General features: G+C 34.9%; 1 protein-coding gene across 3 annotated transcripts in view; it reads right to left on the bottom strand.

Annotated features, from left to right (window-relative positions):
• Positions 1-14,104, bottom strand: part of SERINC5_1 (Serine incorporator 5) — a 69,886-nt gene extending 55,782 nt beyond the window's left edge. For 2 of the 3 annotated variants that reach the window (XM_051215675.1, XM_051215674.1), the window contains exons 1-6: positions 13,844-14,104; positions 13,627-13,808; positions 13,511-13,593; positions 13,384-13,477; positions 10,616-10,653; positions 8,929-9,096 (exon numbers count right to left, since the gene is read on the bottom strand). In XM_051215675.1, coding sequence (XP_051066206.1) covers positions 8,929-9,096; positions 10,616-10,653; positions 13,384-13,477; positions 13,511-13,593; positions 13,627-13,808; positions 13,844-14,026 — 748 coding nt within the window. In that variant the 5' untranslated portion in view covers positions 14,027-14,104. Of the gene's footprint in view, positions 1-366; positions 2,124-8,928; positions 9,097-10,615; positions 10,654-13,383; positions 13,478-13,510; positions 13,594-13,626 lie in introns of those variants that run through there. The other variant, XM_051215676.1, reaches the window with a different exon arrangement.

The raw sequence follows: 14,104 nt of genomic DNA, 5'->3' as shown, positions 1-14,104 counted from the left end.
TGGTACATGTTTACTCAGTCGTCAACTATGAAACTCACAATTTTTCTGAGATCTAGTGATACTTACCAATTGGTTGCCTAAGCCAAAATAGATGGAATAGGAATTAAACTTACAATAGATTACTTGAAAGTTTTAAACACGAAGTAACTGTTTCAGTATTTACTGAATGTACATATCCAAACGCTGTATTTTTCACCAACATATATCTATTAAAATATTATTCAGAATGTTTCTGTGTAAACATACTCATAATATTGATTTATCGAACGATTATTTTATTGTTTATTTATATGATCCTAATTAAAAACTTAATTTTCATTCATTAATTATTGTCATAGTGTTTATGTGTTCACAATAAATACCAGTCAGCTAATTAAAAATGGTACTCAGTTTTTAGACTGAAAATACTGGATGTTTACTATGATTATGTAACTCATTTATACATTTATATATGCATGAGTCATGTATGAATCGGAAGTTAGAACAAGAATTGTGATCACTTGTTCAGTTTCCTACTATTACGATTGGAAGTCCATGAGAGATAGAGGAAATACTATGATGCCTAGAGCTTATGAATATAGATTTATTTGTAAAGTAAATGATAATCACACAGTCGAACTTCATTTATTTCATAAAAAGAAACATGTGATTCACAGGTATATGAGTTAAATAAAGTTTCATATAAAATAGTCTGTACTTTGATAATCAACAATAAGAACCAGACAAAGTAACGGTTATCAACTAGTAGTAATCAATTTGTGAGAAAACATGAGTCCAACAGAAGAACAGTCAAATTCTGACTAGTTCAGTGTTAAAATCTCTGATTATGATACTGGGTCCGAACCCTAGGGACAAGTTTTGTCGACTAGCGCAAAACCTAGATACAAGACTTCTTGTTAATCATCATGATGTGAACAGAGAAATAAAGAAGCCATGACAAATAACGGAAGCTATTTTTGGGAACACTATTTCTCTTAACCCAGAGTTCGTAAAATACTAACATTTGTTTTTGTCATAAGTTGTTCTATAAACCATAAACTTTCGTTTGATGAATGCTTCACCGACATGCCCTTTACTGTTCCAAAGCTATTGTGATTTAAAAATGACCTTATGTACTCGATTTTTTCTACTCAGTTTAGACATAGTGTATTTTCCTAGTCGTTTGTGCGTTGTTGTCGTGTTAGTCATCTACTTATTCATGTATCCTTTAACACTAATTTGAATAGGGAATCAGGAATAAATCTGGTAGTGTGCCAGTTGACTCATCGTCTCTCTCTCACTTGTAAACCAATCAGGTGACAGGATAGTTTTCGTCTCTCTGCCCTAGGCCATTAGCCTCGATTAGGATCCACTCATTTTTGGACTCAAGCTTAAACCAGTTGGCCTTTCGTGTCAAGGCCTTAACCTAGATCAGGACAAATCCTCTCCGATATATTATTGGGTGAATAGATGAAGGATGTAACATATCGTGAACCACTTAATAAAACGTTTTTAACATAAGAATATGATGCATGAAGTAAAAATGAGGAAGCTATTTTGATCTGGACAACAGCATGAGAATACATGATAAATGGTACTTGTTATTGTTAAATACATATTTTAATGAATTTTTTATGGCCGTATCGTAACCACCCTCCCCCAAATCACTTTTTATTGCAAACAAAGATCAAACGGGAAATCACTGAAATCAAGCAGAGTCGGTTTATTTAAATCATTGTACTTTTGTTAAAGATACACAAGTTAAGGAATGATTTATGGTAATTTTAATTGAAAAGTTTAATTTAAAAAGAACTTTTTGAATAGGCTTTTTCTCAGTTGGAATGGATAAGTGTGTTAATAAAGGCTAATTATGGTTTGGGAATTTTAGATTGTCTACTACGTCCACCATTTTGTAAAAATGCCCATCAAACTCCTGATGAGCATATAAACCTCCAAAAGTCCATGTATCTTGCTTAATTATTTAAAGTTGTTTAAAATCTGAAGTACTACTAATTCATTTAGTAGTTGTCTAGTTATTATTAGTTTAGAAGATAATGAACTCATTAGTACAAACCATCTGACTGAGTTCAATACGACTGATACTCCGACAATTTATCCTGACCTACTACTAATGCTAAAATCTCCTATATTTGAAAACCGAACAGAAAAAGAGAAAGGAGATTGCTATCCATACGATTTGGAACACAATATCAACAAACAATAATTATTATTCAACAACTAAGAAACATTTTCTTGAAATAAAATTCTTTTAATTGAAATCATGAACCGATTGATGTTAGACCACCATTGAAAACCTGGAAGCACTGGACGGCCGTTTCGTCCTATTGTGGGACTCGGCCGTCCAGTGCTTCCAGGTTTTCAATGGTGGTCTAACATCAATCGGTTCATGATTTCAATCAAAAACTTAACAATCTCCACAACCCCTAAACTGAATATTATTTAAAATGAATGCTGATGGTATACAGTTGCTTAAAAACGAAAGTTGATAAAATAGACATTTAACGTATAATAATCCAACAATTAAGATTCAAGTTAATCTATCAGAAATCTACTATTCTCTTTAAACAATTCAGTGTACAATCCAAGTATTTTTTTTTATAAAAAAATAATCCTTTAAAACCAATAAAAATAATCTTGTGTAAAACGTTGTTTTCACTAGTAACTGGATTTACTCAAGAAATTTAACACTTTAATATTGATAATTTACAAGAAACTGTATTATACTACTATCAAACAGTTCTTTTCTACTTCATATTGCTTATCAATCATTTAATAACATAAACTTTGTACGCTTCTGAACGATTTAAAATCAGGATTAATAAGGTTTAAAAAGATTAGAACCAAAAAAATATTCATGTTTTTTGTTGATAATTGGAGAAAAACTAACATACAAAGTGTATGATTTCAAACAAACACACATTTGAAGTTGTCACAAGACGATCACGTAATTGTGCACAGAGGCAGAGGGAGCTTAAATCACGCGCAGAATTCAATATGTAGAATTATAAGAGGAGAGATATTTTTAAAAAAATTAGTACCAGTTGGCTTTCTTTCATTGACTTGTCGGAATTAATGATATATCATCTAGTCATCAGTCTAACAACACTTCAAATAACTCAATTACTAACACGTATGATGTTGTTGTGTGTTACAGACGAACTTAATCTGAAGACTGAAAAGCACCGGACAGCAGCTTCGTGTGAATTTAAGACCTTAAAGTAGTATGTATCTCCACAACCCTATATAGGATTGAATTCAAGACTTTCAAATTTTATGATAAGCCGGAAATGGTGGGTCACAATCTCAATAAATCGGAATCAAATGGTCTTCGTATTTTCAACTATTCGATGTTCCATGAATTGCCAATGTATCTATCTTTCGTTGATATCAGATTATGTTGACTAACCTATAAATTATTCTAACCACACAAAAACATATTTTTCAAATAACAATATCTAATCCTTTTATAATGGATTAGAACTCTCACTCCATCGAATCCTAGCTGTGATCATCAGATTATTTTAATTCCACGGTTAATATCATTTCTTAGTTTGATCCTTTGGCTTAATTATTAAAAGCCCTGACAAGTATATGTGTGACCAGATTGTTCGAAATGTATAGCGCAAATACATCACATTTTTCAGATAAACTCCGTCTTCTCATTGTCCTATCGAAATCTTTAGTTTACTTTTTTCCTTTTTCAGACTTTTCTAACATACGATACTCTGTACTGACCACCCTTCAGCACACACCGTACTTCTAAACTAGTCCCAAACTTACAAAAGACTAAGACGCGACTTATTTTTCACTTAATTTTGAATGCCAGAACATAATAAAATAAATGAAATGTCAACGTGTGAGAACCCATTAGTAAAATTTTGTAATTTCTAGTTTATATGTAGGACTGTGATTCAACTGTCTTCGTTATCATATATAAATCCTACATGAATTGTCTCAACATAGTCTTGATCACACGTTTTGGTACATTTGGATTGTGGATAGCAATGGAATATGGAATGCAAGTTCTACTCTATTTTTGACTTATCACCAGGATACACTTTCATCCTAGTGTTTATTTTGACGGTGAAACCGGAACTCGATGTTCAAAACTTCAGACATCATGTCCACTAAGCTACTGAATACAGGTAGCCGCTGACTTGTTCGACAAGTATGAAGATATTAGCCTCCAAAATTCCATTCCTAGCCACAATCGAAATGTGATTTTTATGCTCAGATGCTTTTCACAAACAAAAACGAACACGCACAAACTAAGAAGGTTTGTAGCAACAGGATGATTCCTAGCCAAAAATAAAACACCCTGCGAAGATATTTTTGAGTATCAATCACGAAAAATAATTTCTTTAAAAAAAATGGTATTGTAATCCCTTGTTCAACATGTGAAAGATAAAAAGAAAAATTCGCGAAATAGTCAAAAATTAATGGAAGAAACTGATTATCTCACTATAAGAAAAGTGGACAGTTTACTGTTTATCATATGACAGGAGACAAAATGTCTGAAACAACAACTTTCATCCATCTTAACACACTGATTACAGGTGAAAAATTAAAGGTATCTCCGATTAATGAATTCTAAATAGGACAAAACCCACATCCTGAATACCTCTGCCAGCCAATATCCATCTTTACTTAAATGCTTGAGAGTTAGTGGCAGTATCGAGGCAATCTGTTCAAGATCCACATATAACCAGAGAGGCTGATTGATCGTTTTCCTTAATATCAACCACAGGGAAACAAAAACACTTTCTAATACGCGTTGCATAAGTTAGTAGCTATATGGATATAGTAAATCAATAGACAATGTGTTGGGATTTTAAGTGAAACCTATTGTGTTCGAGTTTCGGTTTGAACGATATTACTAGGATACAGATGCATCCAGTTGACTAGTCCTACTTAGAACAAAGAGCTCATTCGAAATCAAAATCTAATGTTAATAATTAAAAGCCGTAAACCGAAGTTCCGTTATACTATTTAGAATTATCACTCAAGTATTTTTGAAGTCTTTTCTATTTCCAAAGAAAATCAAACTATCTCTTAAAAGTATAACTCCTATAATTGATGAATGTCTAAATATTGAAATGAAGGAATGTACATACATGGTATTATAATGAATTTGCTTCAAAATATTCGGCATAATACAGTAATAGCTAGCTAACACTCAGCTAACAAGTTCTATACTTACAAGCTCTATGAAACATGTTATATCCGAACAAAGAATACATGAATGGTAAATGCTGGGAATTATTCATGAACTATTATTACATATATTCCTACTGAATAACTACTAACTATATTGTATGTATATTTATAGTAATTTTATTATAAGCTTCCATTTAACCTATTGAGTACAATTACACAATTTATTATTATTAGGATTTTTCTCAATGTATAAGTTACAGCCTCTCACATTCACAGCCACTTTTTGCTTGATCTTGAATAATTGTTATTTTCTATTCCATGGGATGATGCAATTTGATTTGATTGTATAATAACTACGTATGCCTGAAATATATGATTTATATAGCGGAGGTTGATATTGGTGTTCTGGACTGAACTGGCTAAGTTAGGCAAGAAACTACTGTCTCAGAGGACCAATATGAGCTCAAAGTTGACGCTAGGCTGCTCGTACTGGTATGTGTCATTGGTTCGGCAGTGCCAAGGTCACATAAGTCACTGTTTGTAATTGGCGGTTTAGTCACGTGATATGTTAGACGGGAATATGAGCACAATAAATCCCAACAAACCATAAGGCCTAAAATCAAAACATTCTGAAGTACGTAGTCAAACAAAGAACAAATGATTCACATATAACTTGGTTGAATAACAAAAAGAGAATTTCTCGATCGATCAATAATAATCAATCAAATATCACCTTTGGAGTATACACTAATGAGTTTGTATTTTCTCGGGTTTTTCTACACCTTTCAGTTATGCAGAGAACACACAAATATTCAGTCAAAATAATCATTATTGAAGTACAATTAAAGATTTTTAAAAAAATAGTTAATTCCATTAGTTTCGTGAAAATGTAAAATTTGAGAATAATTTTCATCTTATACCAGGTGAGCCATTGAATAGCTATTTTTGGCTATTTTAAGATTCATCAGTGGTACACAATTATATGATAGAACCCGAGACTTGAAAGTTTCATCGAGAGCATGATCTTATCAATTCAATAAGTTGAAACCCAATAGTACGAATTCTCGTCAACGTCAGTTAGCATTTAAAATAACAATGACCACCCACATGTCCGCGCTATCGTGCGATTTGATTGAAGTTATAAATGCCAACCACTGTGGCTACCTTGATGTGGTGGTCGGGTTCGCCAATCGTGATAAACCAATCGAGCTATACTGGTTGGAACGACCGTTCCCAAAGGTCCTACAGTCCCAGACATGTTGGTTGAAGAACGGTAAGACTAAAAGTAACAAATCCAAGGTCCGAAGACGAAGTCGTACTGCTGAGTATACAGAGGTGTGATGGCAGTAAGGTGTTTCCTTCATACAACCAGCATGACAGCGATGCTGCCTTCCCACAAAGAGGGGTGGGGTTAGAAAAAGTCGACCCCAAAAATGCACACCTCGCCTTATCCCACGGATATCCGTCTCAGTCGGTAAGGTCCCAACAAGTACTGAGCTAACACGAAAATCACTCACAAAAAGGTTGTGTGTAACCGGCCTCAAGTAGTTGTTCCTTGAGCATTGCGGTCACGCTCTCAGTTCAATAAGTCCACCTCTGACCCAATTTCTTTTTCAGGTACCTCCACAAGAATTCTTTTCACAGTGTGGGCAACCGGGAAGTAAAAACTGCCCTCATACCTCTAACAGCACTCAAGATCACTGTATTCATAATCAATCTTTTTCTTCAATTCCTATAATTCCTCCTCAATCGACTTTCAACACTAAACTTCCTCTTCTGGCTTCCTCCTCAAGTGTCACCATAGCTAACGATTCTAGGGCGCGAAAAACTATCCCAGGTCTACTGAAACCTCGTTTCAAACTACACAGTGTAGTTCCCAACGTGCGCACCCTATGTCGAATCGACCAACAGGCCTGGGAGTTGGACATAATCTCATCTGACTGGTCACAAACACTGATTGTCCCAATATATAAGAGAGGGTCAAAATCATCCTGTGACAACCACAGAGGGATTATTTTAGCTAACATAGCATCTTAAATACTAGCCTCAATAATTATCGGCCGCCTAACGAAGACTCGTGAACTGCAAACACGTGGAAATCAGGCTGGCTTCAGACTTGATCGTGGCTGCATCGACCACATACCCACCATTCGTCAGGTTTTAGAACGTAGGTATACTTATCGGCCTGCGACAGTGATAGTTTTTCTTGACTTAAAACAGTATTTGACTCTGTGAACCGATAGGTTCTGTGGCAGTGTCTGTCATTGAAAGGTGTACCTCAGAAGTACATAAACCTTGTAAAGGCTCTTTACTCGAACACTACCAGTCGAGTCAGAGCTTATGGCGAACTGTCATCTGCTTTTGCAACCTCAAGTGGTATCCGGCAAGGCTGTCCACTTTCTCCCTTTTTGCTCAACTTCATCATAGACCTATTGATGGAAATAACATTCTCGTCGACTGAATTCTCGCGTATTGATCTCCTACCAGGAGGTCCACTTATCGACTTAGAATACGCAGATGACATAGTCCTGTTTGGTAAAGACGCTGACAAAATGCAGAGTCTTCTGGTAGCACTGAGCAACAATGCCAGAATGTTTGGGATGCGCTTCTCCCCCTCTAAATGCTGCTGTTGCTCCAGGACTGATCTGTATCAACACCTGAACTAGGGATAAGGAGTAAAGTAGTCAAACGCGTTGATAATTTCATTTATCTTACAAGTCTGATCAGCCCTAATGGGTTGGGGTCTGGCGAAATCTCAGCACGGTTTCGAAAAGCTCGTTTGGCTTTTGCCAACTTACGTCACCTATGGCGAATGCGAGATATCCGTCTATCAATAAAAGGACGAGTATACTGAGTGGCAGTTCGTTCTGTTTTAATTCACGGCTGCGGAACGTGGCCATTAAGAGTAGGAGACACTCGTAAGCTACTAGTATTTGGCCACAGATGCCTTAGAAATATTGCTCGCATCTACTGGGATCACCGCGTAAGTAATAGTGAGGGTCGACTCAGTGTATTAGTTATGATAGTAAATCAGTCGATGAGGTTGTGAATCTTCATCGACTGAGATGGTTGGGCCACGTGTTACATATGCCTGAACACCGATTACCACGACGTGCAATGCTAACCGGTGTTGGAGATGGTTGGAAGAAAGTTAGAGGCGGCCAAACCAAAACGTGGCATCAGTGCTTGAAGTCACTAACTTCTAGTCTGAGCCATATTGGTAGATGCAGACTACTTGGTTGGAGGCCGTGTGACTATCGTAACTAATGGTTGGAGACTCTTGGTGACATGGCTCAGAATCGATCACATTGGCGTCGGCGTATACACTCTATGTCTTCCCTTAAACTATGAGATTGAAATCACTTCATATCTTTCTTTCTACGAACTAATTCTTTCTTCCTGTACTATATCCTCATATCCAATCTTTCTTTTATATACTACCACCATTGAATTAGCTAATTCTATGAATCCAGTGTTTGTCTTTCTGTGCTAATGAGGTATGGCAACTTGGATCGATGCAAATGTATCCCTGGTCCTACATTGTGGCTGACTGACTGGTTGACAACAGTTAGATTTTCATGGCTTATATCTTTCATACGATTTGAAAGCCCTGTGCTCATGATCCTGCATGGAATTATGATTGCAAACTGTCGGGCAGTTCAAAATTAATAAATGAGTTATCCAGTATACTTAAGAAGTTCTTCAACTGAAAACAAAACTATATTTAGAAAGCAGAGGAAAAGAAGAGAGAAAAAATACATGCTAACTTACATATGGTAGAAAATGCAGAGCATATAGCAAATAGTAATGTAAGACCTGCGTTAATACCAGTGACAGTTAGATTTAATGTACATTGACGAGGTAAACCGTAGAAGAGTACAAAGGCAGTATAAGCACAAATAGCTACAGCATACAGTGACAAGGTAGCAATATATATAGCTGAAAATTATGGAAGAAAAATTACATACATATATAGATCAAATGTCAATTATCAGGTCGAGACAAATCATTATTGTCAATTATTATTACTTCATTGAAACTTTGTTTGAAAAAAATTTTAATTGGATAAAAATCAACATTAGTTAATTTTTGAAGTTTTCTACTGCAGTTATGCGACTATACATAACTTATAAATGTGCCTGGTCCTACGTTGTAGCTGACTTACAATAAATTGACATATATGTTGAAATATTTCATTAACCAAGATTTTCTTCAGAATTGGAAAAGGAATTATTCTAACTGTTAATTAACGTTATTTGAATCAAGCGAGATGTGAAGTCTGGCTAACCAGAAATCAATTTAATTGTCACAAAAATCAACTTTATATATAAACACGAGTTTTCTGTTGTAGTATGATCTGTGCCAACAGCATTTATACATTTTATTAACTGTAAGTGCCTAAATTAAATAGTAATTTGAGATAATAGGGATTCGTGTTGTTGGTCAGTATGGTCTTTTAATCTTAAAGAGTTATGGTGATACACTTGTTTAATAAGCTTGACTGTTAATGGTTAGACTAAATTAATGCTCTTTTATTGACCTTTTTATCAACAAGAGTGATATACAACATGGCAGGATATCAAAAAATCCTCTTCATGATTTCCGTCCTATCTAAACACAAGACAAGGTTGGCCAGAATGTCAATTCAGTCAGGATAATGTTTACGTCACAAAACGCAGGCGATCAGCGCTAACTAGTACGTAACATGACGAACTGATCAACTAACATTTTCTATCGAAATATGTGGCGATACGGTTTCGAGTCCTCTTGCGAAGATCAGTTCCCTTGGAATCGCAGATACTTCTTGCTGATGGGTGTCATACCAGAACTATCTCCCACTGAATCTTAAGCTAAATGGATATAATCATTCTTCCAGCACATTCATTTCCTTGGGTCCATATCTCTTGTGTTTATATTCCAATTGATTCCCATAAGATTTAATATTATATGCATCCAATCTTTCCAATTTTCGCTCTTTTTGTTAAAGTAAAATGTGACAATTTGGACCGATACACATTCGTGCTCGGCTCAAACGACTGTGAGACTGACCGGCTGAAAAGTTTCATCTGCATAAACGATGAATAACTTGGATAAAAAGCTTACTCTAGATAAATAATTTATTTCGCACTTCACAATTAACAAACAAGTCTTGTAAATTCGTACAGAGGAATTAACTATACATATTTTATTTTTGTGAACTCAGAATGATAAGAAGGTACTTCCTATGACAGCTTTCAATCGAATTTATATGACAGTCAAAAATCGAAACTGAAACACACTACAAAACAGAGAAGTAATTTTTCGAATCCAAACGCTGATGGCTCCGATACCCAACCTTGCTGAACTTTTATAAACCGAAATTTTAAAACATTTTCATGGTAACCAAATTATTTTGGCTTTTTTATTCCTACATTAAATGTAGGAAATGCATACATAACAGATGACGAATCTTACTCACCCAATGTATAAAAAATTGAAGTTTTCGATTTATTATGCCTGAACGAAATCAAAAGAAAACATTATTAAAATACGTTCAGTAAAAATAAATGCTTGAATTAAGTAAGTGACAGAATGAAATGATTATTTATTTCGACAGTCAGTACGTACAAATTTTGCTGAAGATTTCAATGCTATATGGCCGATATGGTGTTAGCAGAACTGAAAAAACTCTTGAACTGAATAATCCATAGAAAACGTCAGACGAACGTCTCAAAACTTTACGTTTTAGGTTATATATTTTTGTGAGTAGCATTAAGTATCATGGCTTATTTTGAAATTGGAAAAGTCTCTCGAAGATAGAAAAATGCCCATTGGCTACACGTAGTCTTAAACAGAAAGCAGATTGAAGACAATGTGTACCTACAAGAAATTAAGTCCTAACAAACAATATATATCAGATACGAATGATTTTACCGAATCAATAACACCGACAAATCTACTTGGTCCTGACAAAACAAAGTACAAGTCCCTTTACCTATCGATTTCTTACTTTGTAGTAATCATTGTTATGTTCGATTCAAAGTGTTGATTAACCTTTATCTAACAAGTTATAATATGACTGCTAAGCTAAGCGATTTTACATTGCAGTGTATTTTATTTAGTGTCAGGCAAGTAGAATAAATCGGAGGCCGTTTGAATCTTACGGGGAGTATGTAAATTCCAAACACAAATTTTAAGTCAAAATAAAATCTACAGAGCATCGACTGTGATGAATTATACAAAACACTAAAATGTCTCCTACTTTATCAAATCAAGCTTGATGAAGTAGAATCAGAATGGAACGAAACTCAAGATGGTTGGGCAAGCATTCAACACTGATCGATGTAGTTACATTTTCCAACTTTCCAAGAAACCATATTTTCTGGATATGGACCCTCTAACAACAGTATGGAAATGACCCCGAAATGTTAGGTTGTACAACTTCAACCCATTCATCGATTGTACTGTTGGATGTGTGTTTCGCTATTCTATACACATCTACAGTTAGCGTTGTTCGTTTCATTGTTTTTGTTCTAGATACAGTTTTTTTAAACAAATGATCTTGAAGTGACTCATTAATACAACCCTATTTGTTTGGTCACGTGTTGCTTAAGGTTACTAAAATATTTGGCTCATTAAACGATTTCCTCAAAAAAGATATCTAGTTCTTCACTAAGGTGGCCTGTAAACTGGTCAACACAAGTTATACTAATTGTTTTCCACAAAAAGTTAATTTATAAAACAAAACGCCAAAATCCATTCATTTAGGCGTTCAACAGCCCTTCTTCCATCAAATAATATCACTTAAATAGTTTGTAAGTGTAAACAATAATGATCACAACACCTCAGCTCGATAATGATTTTGAGGCTTATGTGTTAGATTTTTGGCCACGTCATTTAAGTGAGAACCAGTAACAAACTACTCCATAAACATTAGTAAGCAGGTGTCGTTTTAAACTCAACACTTAGAAATTGAGATCCAATCGCCTACACTAATGAGGTACTGGTCTACGCAAGCCTGAAATAATTAATAGGCAATATACTCACTATATGGATGTAACAATCTAGACTTTTAGCAATAAGGTGTGAGGGTTAGGCTGTAAAGGTCGTCAACAAACTCCAGTTTGGTCCGTGATTAAGAAAGTATTGCTTGCGGTATTATGTTAATTTAATTTATCTGCAAATATTGGGTAGCGACAGACAAATACAGTGACCGGTTGATTTTACCAGCAGAATATAAGTGTGCGAGACTATATAACCCAATTAAACTAAAATTTCCCAACTGCTTCAACTTTAATAAGTGATTTTGTGTTATTATTGACAAGAAACATTCTTGCTCTTATAGTGGCAAGATTTGAACATAACTGACTACACCAATAATAAGTAATCGAAACAAAAGTCTTGTAAATTTATACGGAGGACTTAACTATATATATATATATAGTGAAGAACTCAGTATGAAAAGGTTCTTCGTAAAATCAAACTTCTAACGGACATATCACCACAAACTTACAGACAAAGTGGCCTAAATCTTCTGCCAATTTCTAAGGCTTTGCTAGTGGACATAACTATTAGTCAAATCAAACATCCATGAAGAAAATAGACTAGGAGACTCCATAATAAGTAGCTGAACAAGTGGCATGAGTAATGTTCTATATTCATGATTCATGAAATCAGAAACTGGTGAGACTATGATTTCTGGACGAACCAATCATATTTAAGATACCAGGTTTTGAATTTTGGCGCGAAATTCATTCACTCAGTTAAATATTATTTTGGCACCACATGTGATGTCAGTTCGTTATGGAAACATCAAATCTAATCCCTAACCCCAACTTTTAACTGTAAATCCTAACCCTAATTCCTTACACTAATCTATACCTCTCACTTAACCCTAGTAAGTAGGTAGACATCCTAAGATCATCTTAGCGTTACTCAAAGGTCATCCATAAAACATAATCTCACACAAAAACTATTAAACGAAATTCGGCAATATACGGAAACTCGTCTAAAAAGTATCGCCATTGAAACTTCGATGTTTTATTTGGTTTATGATGTTGCTTTGACTCATTAAGGATTATCTTCATGGTGAAACTACCAACAAAATTTTTCAAATGTTCAACAAATTATGTTCTTTAAACATTCAACCGACAGCACCAAGCATGTATGCAGGAAAGTCAAGTAATGACCACAGTAAAAGTGAGTATTTAGGAGGACAAAAGATCGCAAAAATTGTCATTGTCTTACCAATTTCCATTTATTTCATAAGCAAAGTCGATAAGCGTTATGTGTTGTACATAGACAAATAAAATCCCACCAACGATTCCCATAATCATCCACACTGTAGATCAAAGTGAGTAAAAATCAAACAAACCTCTGGTGAGAGTTTCCAAGTATGAGAAAAAGTAAGCAGTTATCCACACACTGACAATAAAGAATAATTTCCACAACCAGTACCTACATGTATAAGTTACTATATATACAAACTACCCATTATGAATTTTTCCCCTGAACGTCTGACTGGAAGAGACTGCGATGGTAAGAAATGTCATCAAGGTATGAAAAGTGAAGAGAGAAAGACATATACGATAAACCCCAATATATCCTATAATTCTGTAACATCCTTCACCAGCTCCAATCTGAGAGCAAAACCGCTCAAAATTGTCTCTATGCTGTGGTATCGTTAGGAATATTAGATAAGACATACTCTGAGATACAGCGAACTTAAAACTCCACCCTCATGAGATGCAATTGATATAAATGTAATAAACACAAGAATAAGTGTGTAAGTAAGTCGTGTTGTGGTCGATTCTCTAGAATTTTTTACACAACACAAGAAGCACGGATACGCTCCAAAACCACATTCTAATGTTCGCCCGAGACAACCCATAGAAATCTACTAAACATATGGTGGTGACAAAAGTACATGCTCAACGTTTGACTAGTTCATCGTTATTGACCTTAAAAC

The sequence above is a fragment of the Schistosoma haematobium genome, chromosome 4, assembly GCF_000699445.3.
Source record: "Schistosoma haematobium chromosome 4, whole genome shotgun sequence".
Lineage (NCBI taxonomy): Eukaryota > Metazoa > Platyhelminthes > Trematoda > Strigeidida > Schistosomatidae > Schistosoma > Schistosoma haematobium.
This window is presented reverse-complemented; position numbering and strand designations above follow the sequence as displayed.